At 28.7% G+C, this 19,062-nt stretch overlaps 1 protein-coding gene across 2 annotated transcripts in view; it reads left to right on the forward strand.

Annotated features, from left to right (window-relative positions):
* Nucleotides 1-11,428, forward strand: part of ecd (ecdysoneless cell cycle regulator) — a 73,882-nt gene extending 62,454 nt beyond the window's left edge. For both annotated transcript variants that reach the window (XM_076468757.1, XM_076468756.1), the window contains 3 exons: nt 4,011-4,097; nt 5,938-6,113; nt 8,267-11,428. In XM_076468757.1, coding sequence (XP_076324872.1) covers nt 4,011-4,097; nt 5,938-6,113; nt 8,267-8,455 — 452 coding nt within the window. In that variant the 3' untranslated portion in view covers nt 8,456-11,428. The remainder of the gene's footprint in view (nt 1-4,010; nt 4,098-5,937; nt 6,114-8,266) is intronic.
* Nucleotides 11,429-19,062: the final 7,634 nt, after the last annotated feature.

Raw genomic sequence — 19,062 nt, forward strand, 5'->3', positions numbered from 1 at the left:
ATCACTTATTTTAGATTTTCCATGTGTGTCTAGGCTCTTATATTATTAGTTCTAATTTAGCAGTTGTGGAAAAGAATCCACCATTTAAATTATCAAAAATTTATTAAAATATGTGCAACAGTTGTTAGCAGTTCCTAGTTCATATACCAGTAGGATTTAGTATTGTGTCAGCTCACTTTTTTTACTCTCTCTTATGATGTTTACTTATTTAACTTCATTTAAATGTATTTATTTAATTTCACTAAAATTAATCAGAGGTTGGGATTTGCTGTTTCTAATGCAGTCTTTCCCATGATTTTGTTTATTTATTTAACTTTATTTAAATGTATTTATTTAATTTCACTAAAATTTATTCAATGTATGTGAATGGTCACTGACTATGGTGCACCTTCCATTGCATTGTTCAATTTTTATGAAGTTAATAATAATAGCCTTATCTTGTGATATATTAAATTGAAATTGTAATTTAGCCTAGCAAGCTTGTTATAGTAATTATATTGCTATAGAATTCTATAAAATGTATGTGAATGGTCACTGACTATGGGGCACCTTCTATTGCATTGTTCAATCTTTATGAAGTTAAGTATAATAGCTTTAACTTGTGATATATTAAAATTGAAACTATAATTTAGTCTAGCAAGCTTGTTATAATAATTATATTGCTATAGAATTCTATATAATAGAAGCATTTCAGGATTCATCCTTTTACCTAGGTTAAAATAACTATATTAGAAATAGTTAATGAAGACACCAAGAGACTTCAAAAAGAAAACTATTACATTTTAAAACTAAAAACATTATATCCATATGGATTAAACCAAGATTTCTATAATCCTACTACTTTGAATTTGAGCAATGATTATTGTATTGCTAATTTTTTCTTTATAAATAAGTTTATTTGTAAAAATAAGAAAACTAGAGGTAAAGGAAATAATAAAGTAAAATGGGTTAATTCTCAGAATTGTGTAGTTATTTAGATGATAGTTTTTATACTAGCATTAGTATACATAAACTATTATGTAAAAAGATTTATGAACTTAATCTTCTCAAAGTAGAAGTATTAATGTCATAAATAAATATAATTTTTGAAATTATTATGCAAAACACTCATTTGTAGATATTATAAAATATTGATTAAAAGTTAATGATGTTTCCAGATCTGAAAAAGAGAAACAGAAATTAAAACCTTCATATTTGATAATTAATTTTAAACAAAATATTGAATGATTTACAGGTTTCTAAAATTATTTGTCAATCTATAAACAATAATATTTTTTCTTGTAAAAATGTAAGTTATAAATATGAAGTTCCAGTTAGTCCATTAATGCATAATTATAAAAGTTTTTTTAGCTAATTTCAATGTAGATGAAGTTAATAATTTACCTTGTGAATGTGAAAATATTTTATTTGTTGATACTTTTCATAAACATATTGCTGGTAATTTAGATATTATAAAAGATAAAATATTACATGAAATAATCAAAAAAGGAACTAAATACAAAATAGCAACAAAATGTAATTAAAATAATATTCTAAAATATCTTGAAAAAATTGATGAATATATTTTAGAACTTAATTATATTACAGCTTATTCATCTAGATAGTTTTTAGAATGGAAATCATATATACTTAAAATAAGAAAAAGAAAATTATCCCACATAAATTTTATAAAATACCATACATATTTATCATTTCATCAGCTAAAATATAAAATTTAAGAACTGCAAGAAAAATATTTTACAATTCCTATTGATAAAGCTATTTGTAACTGGTATAATTTGCAAAATATTCTCTGCATCAATTATGATAAAAGAAATTAATAATACATAAACTTTTAAACTTGTCAACCAAATAAAAGATACAGTAATTAATAATTTTATTAAAGTTTACCATAAACTTTCTTCTAAACATAATTCTCATGTAGATTTGCTGTTTTTTATGCTATTTCAAAATTACATAAATCTCCAATTAAATTTAGATTTACTTCCAATTCAGTAAAAACAATTATAAAACAACAGGCTATAATATTAAATAAATTGCTCATTATTTTACTTGATAAAATAAAAAATTAAGTATTAACAAAAGACATACATTTTGGATAATAAAAAGTAACCAACCTATTTTAGAATGTCTAAGAAAGTGTGAGCAGGTAAATAGTATTCAAACATTTGATTTTACACAATTATGTACCACAATACCATTAAAAGATTTAATTTTTGTTTTAATTAATTAATAGAAGAACACTGTTATCCTTTTATAGAAGTGGAAAAAAAAAATATGGTTTCAAAAAGAGATATATTTCCTAAAAAGATGTATTACGTTTCTGTATTTTTAATAATCATATATTTTTCAATAAACAGGTTTTTAAACAAGTGATTAGAGTTCCAATAGAGGCTAACTGTTCAATTTGTATAGCAAATTTATATTTGTACTTTTATGAAAATATATTTATTGAAAACTATGCAAATCCAGATATTTTTACTTTAACTTACACATATATAGATGATTTAATTAGAATAAATAATTCTGAAATATATAATGTTATTGACACCAATTATCCAGCAGAATCAGAAATTGGAAATATCATGATACTTCAATTTATAATACAGATACACATTATTTAGATTTAGATATAAAGTAATTGATAAAAAGGATATCAATATGAATATTTTTGACAAAAAAAGATTTTGACTTTCCAATTTGTGGTTTACCCTCCTTAAATAGTAATGTTCCATACCCATATAAACATTATAACTATTCAGATATTGTAACATTTGTAATAAATTACAATATTTTATTAATAATGTTGAAATACTAATACAAAAATTAATAGTTAATGGATTTAATGAAGAAATTTTAGATAAAATTATTATTCTGCAATAAATACAAAAACTATACTAAGTAAATACAAAGAAATAAAAATTGGAGAAAATTTACTAACATTTACTGAATTATTTTTAGTTAAAAATAAGGTCATTTAAGAACGTGGCAATACTTTATGTGGATGTACACCTTGAGCTGCATATAAAAGCACGACAGTTACAGTAAACTTAGTATACTGATATGGTTCAATGTAGTATTAATTAGTGTCTCTACCATAAATAGAAAGTTTCATCTTACTTACTTCTAAATGGTAGTACCTTATTTTCTTATTTTTATCTTTTTATACTTATCTCTTTCTTATTTTACCTTGGAAAAGCAGTCACCTTCCCATGAGCATCTGCAGGCATTGAAGGGTGATATAGGTGTGGGACATTTTGAGCTTGACCACCCACATATTGCTCTCCTAATTTCTAATCTAATTGTGTCTATTTCTCATGTGAGACTAATGAATTGGAGGTTAAGACTGATAGACAGTGTATCCCCACTGCAATGTGTGTCCTACTTTTGCAGTCACTTCCAAAACCTAGGATGCATCTTATAATCCCACAGTTTAGCTTGTACCCTTTTTTTTGGGGTATCTTTAGAGTAAATAAAATGTGAAGCTGTTTATTTTTGGTCGTAACATACTTTCATCTGTATCAGTTTATTTAAAATAAATAAAGTATGATACTTTACATTTATGAAGAGTATAAAAAATAGTTCCCAATTCTTTGAGGAAAATTATGAGGTGTATCTCTGTATTTTAGTAATGAAAATTTTAATAATCCTTATTTTGATTTCGTAATGTAGCTGTTAACATTTTTATAAGTAACTTTTTTTACAGAAATTTATATAAATCTGTTTTGTGTAAATTTTTATTTATATTTTTTTTCACTGTAAATTATTAAACATCTGGTTATACTGTAAATATAAATGATGGTAAGACAACTTATAATCCGTGTTGATAGCAAATGATCATGTTTAAACTAAATTGAAAAATGTATTAATTTTAAACTAATTTAAATATTACTGTGAATAAATCTTCTAAAAAATTAAAAATGTTTCCTTTGTTTTATAAGATTTATGCATGAAATCATTAGAATTAGGTATCAGTCTTTGTAAACAAATGTTTAATTTTCTGTTGACAGATTTTAAGGAACCAGACTCTAGTGAAGGATCAAGTTCTGGTATGAGTGATTACAGTGGGGAAGACAGTGATATTGACCTATCAGAAGGTACAAAAGTTTAATAATATAGAATGTGTAAAAGAAGGCAAGCTTTTTGTTATCTTTAGTAATCTACATAATTTATTAGAACTTCTGAGTGACTGTGGAGGAGAGTGTATAATAATACATCAACTGCTATATCCAGTGTATTTTCACCTCAGTCTAATTATTAATTAGCTACTTTTATATTACTGATTATTTATAACTTACCAATTTATTTATTTTTTTTCATCTACTTCCATCTTAAAAGTAATGCAAAGGACTGTGTTTGTGGTGGCAGTGATCAGATTTTAACTTTGGTAGAAAACCTGGAGAGTTATACATTTATCCAAAGTTTCTCTTATTAGGAGCTAACTATTTAACATGGGTTATCCAAGTTTTACTGACTTTTACTAGCATGAATGAGTAAGTTATCAGTGTAGTGGATGTGAAGGCTTGTTTTATCTTATTCTTTCTCTTGTGTGGTTCATATGCTGTATGGGCATTTCGTAATAAACCTAAATTGAAAATGTATCAGTAGACGTACTAACAATAAATTGATTGGCCTCTGAATGGGCACTGGTGAGGACCTTCACCCTGTTGTTTGTGACACATGATCATCAGCATAGCTCAGAAAAATATCTTTGATTATTTTAGATTTTTATGCAGTAAAAAATGTAAAGAACGTGTTTCTTATCACTTTTTGCTGTTTGTTTCTAATGAATGATTTTATTTTTCTGATGCAGTTATTTAAGGCTAACTGAAAAATGATGAAAATCATTAAATTATGTTTTTGTTTTTTGTAAACAAAAGTGGTTTGCAATTGCCAAAATAATTTGGATATTTAAGTATCATAGGTGATTTTGAGGCAATTTTTGTTGTGGCACTTCTTTTGTTTCTGTTCTATATTTTTGGTTATTATGTAAGTAAAATAAGCCTGACCCTCAAGTTACCAACTTTGGAGTTCTTATGGAATATACCATTAATGATTGAAACTAATTTCAATATTTATGGTGTTTTTTGTTGTTTTTTTTTGTATGTTGTGTGTGATTCCTTATTATAGTATTAAGTATGCTGTAGCCAACACAGTTACTGGCTCATAGGAATTTGGCACATTAAGTGAAAAGAAATATATGTTTGAAAACCCATTAAGATCAGTTATACCCACCAGTAATTCTAGGGCTAAAAAGCTTGTTTATTTTATAAAAAAAGCAGTCATAATTAGATTGTAGTTTGTTTTGGAAGCCATTCAAAATATTTCTGTGCACATCTTTTTAGATGCACATTTAAACAAAAAATAACTTATGAAATTGAAATCCTAAAATCAGAATTTCAGAAAAATGGTGGTTTTACTGAAGTAGTACATTTTTTGGTGGGAGTTAATCATCATCAAATTACAATATTTTAGTAATATGCAAAATTTCTGAGACCTGTATTCATCATTATTTGGTAAACAGAATGTCTTTTACAATCTGGTTTGCATGACTGAGAACTTCATAATGCTTTTGGTTGTATTAAAATCATACTTAAACTATATTTATTTAGTGTTTCTGTATTTTTTATAAAAAATATTATTCCCTGCTATCTTTCTCTTGTTTTTTTCACTTTACATTTGTTTTTTGCCTCTAATAATAACTAATTTGTTTCTAAGAAAAATTCCAATTTTAATTATAAAATATATCCTCATTTAATGTAAATTCATGAAGACTTTATTTTTTCACCTCATAGTAGTACTCTGACGTCATTCGCATTTTCATCCATGAATACCTTTTTAATCTCACTATGTTTCCAGTAGGGTTGTACAGTAAGTATATTAATATAAAAATTATAATTGTGGTTAATATATTGTTTATTTTTCCATATACTGTAGAATCTAAAACAAACGAAGCATCATATGGTAGAAATAGAGAAAATTTGGTGAAGGAGATGAAAGAGTACATGGGAGTAATGGATGAAGAACTGGCTCAGACAAATATTGGACTGAGTTTTGAAAGAATACTGCCTTCACAGCCAACTACATCTAGTCAACAAGTTGACCAGAAACAGGTGTCTATTATTTATTTCAGTTTTAGCTTGAGTTTAAAGTTGAAATATTATATTATGAAGCTGAGTTTATTCTGCCTTTATATATGTACATCAGTATTAATCTTTACCAGTTTATAAATCTTTTTTGACTAACAAGGTATTTAATATTTTAAGTTAGTTTTGCCTTCTATTATATCTTAGTGCAAAATCACTAGTTTGCAAAAAGACATCAATATAAAAAAATAGTTATGTAATAAAATTGTATACAATCAGTATTTCTAGTGTCCTTGGATGTTCAAACCATTGTACTTATACATATCTTTCTGGCCAATCAACTTAAAAATGAAATGAATGTGTAATAAATGTCTAGTAAATGTGTAATTCAAAAATTAGAATTAATTAAAATAAATATTGAATTCATAAAATTCCATTTTATTATTAGTTTTAATTAACTTGACGTGTAGTTACAAAAAGGGTATACACTGTGCAGTAAAACTACCTTCATTCCCATTTTGTTATTAATACAGCTGAAAATAATGTAAAGTAAAAGAAAAATACTGTATGTTTTTTTTCTTGAAATATCCAAGATATTAAATACAAAGTAAGCATGTTAACCTTCTAAATATGCCATACGTTGGTACTTAAAGTGTGTGAAAAGGCTAAGCCACAACAACAAAGAAACCAACTTCATCAGGCATTGATGAAAGGCATTTCGTTGAGTTTGCATTCAGAAATAGTTTTTTTATATGTTCTATATAGCCACTAGTATTAATAAAAGTAACCATATACCAGTACATCTGCCACTTCTGGTGGAAAATGGTTTGCTTGTGTTGTTTTAAAATAAAATTAATTATTAGGTATAAAATTTCTGTATGTTAGCATTAGGTCTCTGAAAGAGCAGTTGGAAGAGCTATGTTTATGTATTTTTTTCAGATTTGATTTTTCCAGTACTTTAGTTTTGAATTAATAGTTTAGTACTGTACAAAAAATTAATTGAATCATTTTAGAATTTCAGAAAAGAAATATCTACACCTGTTTTAGAGAATCAGGAATATAAATTCAGAAATAAAAAAAAATTAACTAAGCTTTAAAGTGATATTATTAAATAATAACAAACACTTAATTAAATAATCTACTTCATTTTAAGGATATTCTTTCACTTTTAATTCAGCTTCAGAACATGTAATTTGTATAAACTAGTGTTTCAAAAATTCTGATAAGTGAGAATAAGAGCATTGGGACATTATTAAACTATTTATGGATAAGTTAATATTTTAGAAGGAGTAAGTAATAAAATGAGTTATTTTATACAGTGCAGGAAACGTATTACCCAGTAAGTAATCAAATTCTTTGTTCAGTACAGTGCAAGAAAATAATTTTGCACATAGTATATGAAGTGTGTAACCAAATTAGTTATTGAGTACAATGCAAGAAATTCATTCTTTATACAGTATTCATGCACATTTATATGGTTAATGGAATTAACTATCAGTATCAGGAAATAAGGAATCCCTTGCACTGTTCTTGTGACTATAGTGGGCTTCAGAGAAAATTGTTTCAGTGCTGAAAGATGCATATAACTTTTAGATTTGTTACACTGTTCAGTTTTTAAAGTAGGTTAAAGTATACAGGTTTCCTTAGTTGGGCTGATCAGTTACACTCTTCTGATGGTGGTAATTTGAAATGTAGTAGTTAATATAAGTTGTTTTATATTATGAAAATGTAATCTGAATTTGTGCACCATCATGCATAGTTTTGGTTATAAAAATTTTGCTGTATGAATAGTCAGTGTTACCCCTAAACACTAGAAAAACCAGGATGCCAATATAATATTAAACTGTTTATGTTTTTCACCACTATACAAAGATCAATAGCTATAGGTAGAATGTTCTATTATTATTATCATTAATTGTTAGAAGATGGCCAACATGTATGTGTTGTTTTGCTTATTGTAAATATTTACTTGTGATTATTTGATTAATACTAACAACTTAAAATGATGTATTGAAGAAAGCAGTAATTGTTGTGACTTGTAATGAAAGACATGTTTATATCATCTTGTCTATTTTTACATATTTTGTTTACAGTTAAGAAACAAACATCATTTTATTACTTTTGTAGTTGTGTTACTGTTTTCCTTTAATGTATTAAGTGATATTCATATGTCTTTTTAGGAGGAAAATAAAAATCAGACCTTGTCAACTGAGGGAGATCATCTTCAAGTCCAGCCAATTGATGTAGATCTTACTGTTTTGAAAAATATTTTGGAGTCTTACAACAGTCAGCAAGGTATGCCTGGACCAGCTACCAGCATTCTTTCTTCAATGGGCTTCCAACTACCAGAAAATGCTGACAGCATGTAGTTTCAATTTAAAAGGAATGTGTATATGCTAGTATAACTAGCACAAGACTGTTATTAAAACCTTTTTTTTCTGCTTTCACATGTTTACAAAAATTTGGTACATGCATTTTTTTACAGCTTAGTGCTAACTAATCATTTCTATTATGCAAGAGTTTTCTACAAAAATTAAAATCTTAATTTTTAAAAACTAAACAAGCAAAGAAAGTTTTCAGTATTTTTTATAAATTGGAAATACGTTTTCTTACATTATTTGTTCCATCTATATTTGTAGTGAAGTAAATTAAATACATTTCAGAACTTTTCACATATATGTTATCTTCAATTTTAATAAAAAAAGTATTTTCTTTGTTATTAACGCTTTGGCTTAATATGTAGATTATTTTTATATTATCCATGACTTAAGGTACTAGGTGCACTTCTTACTGATAGCTAACTTTGGTAATGTATGTTTTACTTTATCTTAACTAATCAAATTTAATGATGAGGTATGAACTTTGTTATTAGAAAATATCCATTTAACTCCAAAATACTCCATAGACTGAGGATTTTATAAGTTATTTTTCTGAAAGTCATCAGAAACAAATAACAAGATTGTGAACTTAAAGCTCAGTGATGGTGTTTGGGTCTAGAATGTAAAGACAACATAAATTATTTTTAGTTTCAAAGATGATTTTTTATTTCTTCTTCATACCCCATGGAAGACTTGAAAGTTAATTTTCAGTATATCTAAGTTACATTTTATACTGTAATAACATTGACTCATTCATAGAGCTAGTTATTTCGACTTATAAAGCCCTTCCAGTAGCTCAGCAATAAGTCTGTAATCTTGCAGCACTTAAAACTAGATTTCAATACTCATGGTTGGTACAACACAGATAGCCCACTGTGTTCCTTTATGCTTTACAACAAACTCGTGTCAGTTAGTACTTTTGAAAGTCTAGTCATGAGGCTCAGTATTGTATTATTTTTTAAAATAAAAATATAATTAAAGAATTCACTACACTAGTCTTTAGTTATACCTTGTAAAATTCTGAAGGGTATAAAGTTTACAGTTGTAATTGTCATACTTTAAGCTTATTCTTAGTGGCATAGTAAGCCTTATCTCTATTTTTTTGAAGGAAACTAAATAATTGTGTAATGACATGCTTTTCTTTCTCTTTCTTTTTGTTTTACTTTTTGAAATTGAGCCTATTATCTACCAGTATGTTTTTTTCTATAATTTTCTCATTTTATAAAGAATATAAAATGTTATAAATTTCATGAGATTACTGTAACTTTGCTGGTGCCATGTATGTATTGTGAGGCAGAAACAAGTGCCAAAAAAGATTCTGGTTAATTTATAGTATACGTACAGCTGGTTTTGTTCCATATGTACTTATGAAATAACCTTACAGTTAATATGTTTTTAACAGATCACATTTCAGTACCATAAAAGATGTAAGTGTGCATAAATATACATTTTTTTTCTCTACTGTTGATCATTTATTCTTGTTAAAGACACTTTTTTTTAATTACTGGAATACTACTATTATTGACGTATATTATCATATAATTTTTTCTTTCAGTGGTTGTATACACTAAAATACTGAAAAAGCAAGCACATCTTTACAAAACCAGTGTAATATTAATGAAGCATTTTTGAATACTGATAACCTGAAGATGACCTATGAATGTCAAAGCATTGTTCTCTGCTTTATTAATAAAAGCATTAATACCCCTACCAGCCATTCTAAGATACATTTTGGAATATTAATTTCTTCAAAGTATTTGGGACTGGTATAGGCCTAGTGGATACCTTGCTCAAACCATTAATTTAAAGGTTGTGGCTTTCACCACAAGAATATGCTACACATTTCAAGGCTGTGTGTACATTATATAGTCAAATCTCACTATTTAGTCTAAAACAAATAGTTTAGGAGTTGACTAGCTGCCTTCCTCCTAGTCTGGTTCAGAATTAGGAATGACTATACACAAATAATATTTCATGTAGTTTAGCTCAAAAATTCTGAAGTAAACAAATCCAAATTTCTCTGCTAATTTCAGATTACAGACTTTTTCATTCTTGTTTATACTCTTTTATAATGTTTTATATTTTTTTAACCTACTACTCTCTTACCTAATTCATACTGTTGCTTTGTTTTGAATTTATTATTATTACTAAAAGGAGAAACTTTTACTAATATCTTGCAACAATTCTGCAAAAAATTTGGCTGTTGGAAGTTACTTTTCTAAAACAATTTAACTACTTGTCACGCAGATTGTTTGTATTTTTTAATGATGCTCTCTTAGTTTACCAAATCTTGAGTAGAATAACTTCTTGTTCAGAAGATATTTCAACCCTACTTTTAATAACAGGATTCATACAGTATACACTGAATTTTTATTAGGCATAAAAGCAGTCAGCATTGTGCAGATTCAAGCATTTAAAATATACTGTACTTCTAGTTTTATGAAATTTATATACCTTCACAAGATAACTACATAGAGTTATGTTAAGAGCCAGAAACTGAATTTTTAATGAGCATCTAGACAAGTCTGATAGTGAAGTTATCTTAGACATAAAATCTCTGTAGTTAAAGATGTTCTTATAATAGGTTATACATCTAGACAAAAAGAAAGAGTTAAACAAAAGTCAGACTCTTAACCTCAATTTATATTTGATATACAAGCAGTTCATACCTGCTGCATTTTGCTTTAAATTTCAGAGTAATTGTTAAGATATGATGCTCAGTTTATTAGCAAATGGTGATTAATACATTTTTTCTGTTCTGTCGCTTGATTTTGAGAATTTGTATTATTTATTACTAAATTAATTGAACTCACCAACAGAAAAGCTTTTATCACTGTGTAGCTTATGTGAAAATGTTACAAATCTGTCAACATTTTAATTTACTGTGTGTATGTGCAGTATGAGAATCGTGCTATTTATTTTTTTTTATAGTTGCATTAAAAACTACCATGTTTTTATAATGTACATTTGACTCAGAGTGCATGATTTGTTAAACGTACCTTATCTTTACACTTCAAAACAATGATAATCAAAGGTCATGTGACAAGATATACCATTAACATTTTTGTAGGTTTAACAATGTATATAGGGGAAAAAATGAAATTGAGTTTTATGTTTAGAAGGTAAAAATGCAACACAATTGCTTCTATTTTGTATAAATTTATAACATCACACTTTAAAAGTCATCGAAGTGTTTAATCTCAATTTATTATTGTAATTTTTATTAGAGATGCTTCTTTTTAACTTTTTACTAATGAAAGAGCTTTTCCACTATATTTTATGTTCAGAATGCAAAATAGCATTATTTGCTTTGAAAATGCTACAATATAAAGTATGACCTTGTTTGTTGTATCTTTACAATGGGATATTTTAGTGGTAAGATGAGAAAGGAATGGGATTTTTCTGTTTTCAGTGTACTTCTTGACAGCAAGACAAGGAATGTGTTGGAAAGGCTTGGATAGATGTATGTAAATAAGTCGGTAGAAATAAGCTGGGATTCAACTTGCAGTAAGCAAAATAGCAAATTTTGAAGTCAATTAGTCTGTTACAAAGTTTGTTATCAGTATAGAAGACCATATTTTTTAATTGCTAAATAAAAGATCATTAACTTTTTTATGTTCAACTACATGGTGAAAAACTGCATTTTCTCTAATATATGACAGTGATTCAACTTTAAACTCATCATGTGGTTTAGTTAACATATAAACTGTATTAATCATAGAAATAACATGTTAATGTTTTCTAAAGTTTATCTGACAAACTTAGCTACATATTCTTCTTTACCTCTTAAATTAAATGTATTAGTGTAGAATTTTGAAGCAAAACAATTTATATACACTGACAAAACCTTTGGTTGAAGAAAACTACAGTCCTTCACTTTGGTTACATTTTTCAGTTATATGTGTATTTAAATGATTTAGCACTTTTTTTTCCCAATATAACATGAAACAGTACAAGTTAATACTATTGCATTTTTGTAGAAGTACTGAATAATTATTCAGTAAATATGCATCTAGTGCTTTGTATAAATTTTTCTCTTATTATATATCATTTAACGATATATAACTTTTTTTTTATTACAAAGGTGCAAGTTTTATCTGTAAATGAGTACGATGACTACTTTTTGCTTACGTGTACCAGATATTTTCTCTGGACGAGAAATTTAATTTCCTGTAATTAATTTTTATTTCATTTTATACAGTAGTTCTAAATTAATTGTCAAACTTAGCTTTGGTTTATGCATGTTTTATTAAATTATAATAATTATTTTATCCATCCTCATAGTCACAAAACTTTGAATCCAAAAAAGTAATTTCTTAAAAAAATAAAAACACGCAAGTGCAAACAATTGTATTTGTCAATAGAGAGAAAGATTACAGTCTATATGATTGATGAAACTAGTTTTTGATTTATATCTGTATCGAAACTTTATTTCAAACTACTGTGATGGGACTTGTTACAAGAACTGTAACAACGTCGCAGGAAGACAAATTTTGATTTACTTTAATAATCAGGAAATTTGAGCTTTTTATTTTTGTTGAGATAAGAGATGCTTATTTTATCTAAGTTTGAAACAAAACTAAATGTTATAGAAACTGCAAATAACATATGAGTAAATTTAGATGGCATAAATTTCTTGTTTGTTGAAAATAAGTATATAAGTACACTACATTTCACCAGGTTGATTTAGCATCACTTCAGGTGTGTATATTAATCACCTGAAGTGGGCAGGTCATCCAATAAACTCGAAATTTATTGTAATCCAAGCTTTGAAGATTTTGCGAGTAACCTTTCTATATCCACTCAAAAATATACACTTTTAGTTTTTAAAAGAGTAAACTTTAACGTTAAAAACTTAACATACAACTTTCACTAGATGTCACTTTGAAAATATCAATTTTAAAAACCAAGACTTGTATAAATGTATCTTTTTAGATTTAATAACATTTTTTTCCTCACGAGAGAAGAAAGGAGATAAAAACGTGTGAATCAATATTACAAACGAATTTTGACTTGAAAGTACATGTCCTAACAAAGCAGTAAACAATCGACATTTACTTATATTACACTACAAAAGCGGCAAAATTGTTCTGTTTTTGTGGAGTTTTGTCTGAAATAAATACAAAGGCATGTTTTAGAATTTTAATTATTTACTCTGTAGTATAACTTTAACATAAGTGCTGGCGAACCAGGTTCAAATCCTTGCATTATCACAAAATATTTCCCCCCTCTTTTTAAGTTGTGGATTTATTAAAAAAAAGTAACGGTAAATATTTTAGTATGAGTGGCTGTAGACTGCCTTCCATCTTGTTAATTGAACAAAATTGAGAACAGCAGGCTTTGAATACAAAATGTGTGTTTCTAACACAAAATTAGTATAATTAGAGATTTTAGTGTTATATCAAAAAATACAAGAACTTAAAGATTTTTATAGGAACTATATACCGAAAGTTAATTCATGACGATGCGTGCTGCTTTACCCAGTATAAAGAAAGCTTTTTGGTTTATTTAAAAATTGTGTTTTGTTTATGGCTTGAAAATTTATGGTAATAATAATCAGAGGTTGGGAGTTGCTGTTTTTAACGCAGTCCCTTTTCATGATTGTGTTTATTTATTTAGCGTCTAAGGCGGAAACGTGTATAAGCCGGAAATGTCAAAATTTTGCAGCATGATCTCAAGATTTATCTTATAAAAGGCCCTCTATACGGCAAAACCTGTATAACGCAGACGGAAAACTCTTTCATCTATCGACAATTAGGATTATAACCTGAGTAAGGCGGAAAAAATGTTTTTGATTAAACATGAATTTCTCGTTTAATTAATAATTTGTTTAAATATTAATACATTCTCGGACATTTTGTTACAGTAAGTATTGGTTAAATATATTCAGTTCTCTTTTCTGACGTCATTATGCGCTCTGTTAGTACAGCAGTATGTCTCCGTATTTACAACACTAAAATCAGGAGTTCGATTCCCCTCGGTGGGCTCAGCAGATAGCCCGATTTCGGAGGTCGCTATTCGAAAGAACGTTTAACTGTACTTTGGGTCGCATTTGCTGATTGTTTGTTTGTTTTAATTTCGCGCAAAGCTACTCGAGGGCTATCTGCGCTAGCAGTCCCTAATTTAGCAGTGTAAGACTAGAGGGAAGGCAGCTAGTCATCACCACCCACCGCCAACTTTTGGGCTACTCTTTTACCAACGAATAGTGGGATTGACCGTCACATTATAACGCCCCCATGGCTGAAAGGGCAAGCATGTTGGGTGTGACTGGGATTCGAACCCGCGACCCTCAGATTTCTTATTGTTTATGTGTTCATGTTTTATCATAACACATGGTCAAGAAAGCCATTAAGGTTAATTTCATTCTAGCTGCCTTTGTTATTTTCATGTAGATAATACCAATTTTACTTGTGGATGATACTGCTGTGATACTAAACTCTGCATAAGGATATCAACAGTGGTCTAAGTTATACTTCGAGGTTACAGTATCTTTGTTGTTTGACTGAGTCATGTAGATAATATCAGTCACTCTGGATAAATGAGATGCTTCTTGAGAAATGTGGTTGATGGGTTTAAATAGCTTGATCAGTTGAAGACAGAATGCTTAGTAAATGTTGTCATCCCATAAAAAGAAAAGCACATGCATGCACTCTATTCACATTAATTAACCATAAAGGCTGTTAATTTCATGTTTCATTTTCTGTCCAGTTTCTTTATTTCATTCATTACCATGACTTAGAGATGTAGCTTTACTTCATAATTAGTATTGTGATGAATTCTTGTTGTTAAGCAGACCTATCTCAATGATCTAAAGTTATTTAGGTTCTACCTGGATATACCACAGACTGGACCAGAAGAAAAACAAAAATACTGTCTTTCAGAATTTGCTATTTCTGCTGTAATGTGTACTCTCTTTACTTGAACTTTTCTACCTTAAGCTTAAAAGTATTCATAGTGAAAGTAAAGTAGACAGGGGCTTACTTCTTGTCAGAGTGTTGGGGTTAATAAATATAACTGCCATTCTGTACCTCAAAGTTTAGGACATCTCAGCCTGTTAGCCAACAATCTGTGGGAGAAAGGCTTATAGCACCATCACAGGCACCTATAAGTAAGATTATGCAAGTATTTCTCCAAAATTTAAAAGTATAAGTAAGGAAGATTGAAGTCAATTTCTTAATTTCAGAAAAGTGAACAGATACAGAGATAAGCAGTGCAATGTTTGACGTTAAATCTCCGTTGTTCAGAACTTGATCCAATCAAGCACTTGAATAAGAAGGAAAGAACCAAAGGTTTGGTTTAGTTTGGTGTTTTATAGAACAAAGCAACCAAGCTATCTGTGCAGGAAAGAGCCAAGGGTACTTATATGACTGTATATAATGAGCCAGATGAGAAAGTACTAGATTTAGAAGTGAAAGACAGTTCTGACAGCCTCCCAACTGTTATGACTGACACTAAACTGTATCATACAGTCACTGACAATAGAACCATAGATTAAAAGGAAATAGTAATAATTGATCTCTAATCTATCAAGTAATATCCACAGTACAATGTATGTACCAAATTTTTTATTGCTATTCAAACACAACATTGGATGATTTGTTGATCCCAAGATTAATGGGACTGAATGAGCTTTGTGACCCTTATTTTTAAAGCAATCAAGCAGAGTTTTACTACAAGAAATGGTCATTAAATAATAGGTATTTAATTATTACAACGTAGGGAGGTTGGTGCCAGGACAGTATGTCAACAGTTTGCACAAGTGAAGATAATAGCTAGGATCTCAAAAACTCATTTGAAAGGGCTTTTCAAGTGCCGTTTACAGTGATGTTTTACAAAAATTTAAGTTAAAAAGTGTTAGCTTAATTAAATGATGTTATTACTACTTGATGCGACCGGGATTCAAACCGTTACTCAGATTATGAGTCGAACGCCTTAATCCACCTGGCCATGCCAAACCGTATTTGATGATGGAAAACTAGAGAAACCATGGGTAATAGGTAAAAGTGAAAATCTGTGCTGTTTCAAAAATTTAAGGAAGAATCAATTTCCTGTGGAAAGGAAAGAGTGGATAACAAGTGCTGTATACGAGGAATTTTTGAACAAATTAAACAAAAGAATGGAACAAGAAAATAGGAATATTCTACTTTTCCTAGATAATGCAACTTGTCACCCAAAAGTTCAACTTTCAAATGTTCGGTTTAGTCTTTCTACCTCCATGTACAACATCATTTCTACAGTCACTAGATAATGGAATTATACAGTATATAAAATTGAAATTCAGAAAATTGATCACTGTAAGAGATCATTTGAAATTACTATGAAAATATACATGTTAGATGAAATTGCATTTTTAAGTCATTCAATCAAATGCGTAATAAAGTGCTTTCGAAACTGTGAATTTATTCTTGATAATGGCGAAGATTATGGAGAAGTTGTTTGTTATGACGATTCTAGTGAAATCCAAACTCTGAGAAGATTGATGCAAATGATTCTGTGAACGCGGAAAGGGTTTGTGAATGTTGGCAAGAATGTTTTAACATAAATCGATTTAAAATCAATAATAGAATCCCAAGATGGTAAGAGTGTGAGAGATTCAGAAGATGAATAAAATGCAAAAGATAGTGCGGAAATAGAAATTCCTACTAGTGTTATATTAACACTATCAAATTGTATGCAGAAATGAAGGGAAAAATGAACTTCATGAAAAGGCCGCAGAATTGGCGTTCTTTTTTAACCGTATGAGAAAACCCATTAAAAAAACGAAACTGTTGAAACTGGACACTTTCTTCAAATAAAATTGATTAAGATTTTGTGTACTTACGTATATTTTGAATGTTTATTTTGTTCCTATTCTAATAAATATAGCATAAGCAGTATAAGTTTATTCACAAAGGTCTTACTTCTCTTGCGTGAAACAAGTATAACGTTCCATTAAAAAATTATATATAATTAAGGAAATGCATGTTCACTGTCTAAGGCGGAAATTTTACTCTGTCCCATGCGATTCCGCCTTAGACAGGTTTTACTGTATATGCATATACATATATATTACAACGCCAACAACTGGTTTCTAAGCCGGTGGTGGGAATGGCACACAGCCTATTGAGTAGCTTCGTGCTTATTTACAAGCAAACTTTAAAACTATTTTAACACTGTGTTTTCGTTCCTCTTAGAACTAGCTTTAGGATAAAAGAATTTTTAATAAAATGTAACAGTTGAAAGTTAAGGTCCATGGTTCATGACTTCATTTAGCCAAGGTATAACATCGGTATTAATTAAACAATAAACCACTACACAATTCACATATTGTACAAAATATAAAAGTACCAAAACATATTACAAGTTGATAAAAATTAGTTGTTAAATATTTAAAATGACAATAATAATATAAAAGTGTTCTAAAATGTTTTCAAAACAATACTGAGATCAAGATGTCTGAGAGTAAAAACCATTTAGGTTATAACATTTTGCCAGCTGTGTTTTTTGAACAATATATAACGGTATAGGGTTACATGCTCTTAATAAATGCCGGTAAAATAGATCAGACCCTAAATGTATTAGAGTGATTTGATTTTTCTAACGAAAAAAACAAATTCGAGTGAAACAGTAAAATAAAGCGAAACATAAAGATGCAGCTGGTAGAAACATTTGTTTTTTTAAATCAGTTATGCTCATATACCTATATACCAAGAAAACTAGACCGTGTGTAATGTGTACAATTTGAAAATCCCCTCAAATAATGTTTTTTCCCAAATATTATTAACTTTAACCTCACTAGAGGCCTCTGAAGAAGCCCTTTTAATCGGTATGACTATCAAACATTTAATCCCTCTCTGTTGCTCATCGGTGAAAAGTGCACGATATATCCTAATTCCAAGAGTCATTTCAAGATTCTTATTCATCGAATTTTTTAATACTAACTCGTCAGTAAGATGACTATCAAAAGTTGATGGACTTAAGAAAGATTTCGAATTTCATAAAACTCTTCAGCTTCTCAAAGAGAGAAGGGAGACGAACTTTCCGTCGTCAGGTCATTTGAATGTTTCCCCTTTTTGGAAATCGTGGAATATTTTTAGTTATTCCAGGATCTGATTGAGTCTCTTCTTGTGTAACCTGCACTCTTCCGTTTCGGGTGGTTCTTATTTCAGTCAATTTTGTATGTTCATTACAAATCCTGGTCCTTAATTATTTTTTGTAATTAAAATGTTTTTATTTTGCAGCGTTAGAAGGTCACTTTGTTCCCATCTATAGTTCCTAATTTATTGATACGGATAATATATCACATTAAAATTACTCTCAGAAATACTTATTAGCTTATCACATAAGTAGGTTAGTTATAATTGACCTCTATGTATTACAGAAAGTGATTAGTCTGTTTCAAATATAACTTCGCATAATACACATTACGCACTTCTGAGGGTAGCTGGATTCACTTTAAAGTTTAATCGTCGGAAGCTGGCTAAGCAGTGGAAACCAAAACAACTTAGAAGTTGTGATAAAACCACGTAAACTGTCGTGTTGTTGTTACTTTTCTAGTTTTTCATTTCCGATTTCAAAAATGTGAAAATATCTGCAGTTTCCATTATTTTTTATCATAA

This window comes from Tachypleus tridentatus, chromosome 11 (assembly GCF_004210375.1).
Source record: "Tachypleus tridentatus isolate NWPU-2018 chromosome 11, ASM421037v1, whole genome shotgun sequence".
NCBI lineage: Eukaryota > Metazoa > Arthropoda > Merostomata > Xiphosura > Limulidae > Tachypleus > Tachypleus tridentatus.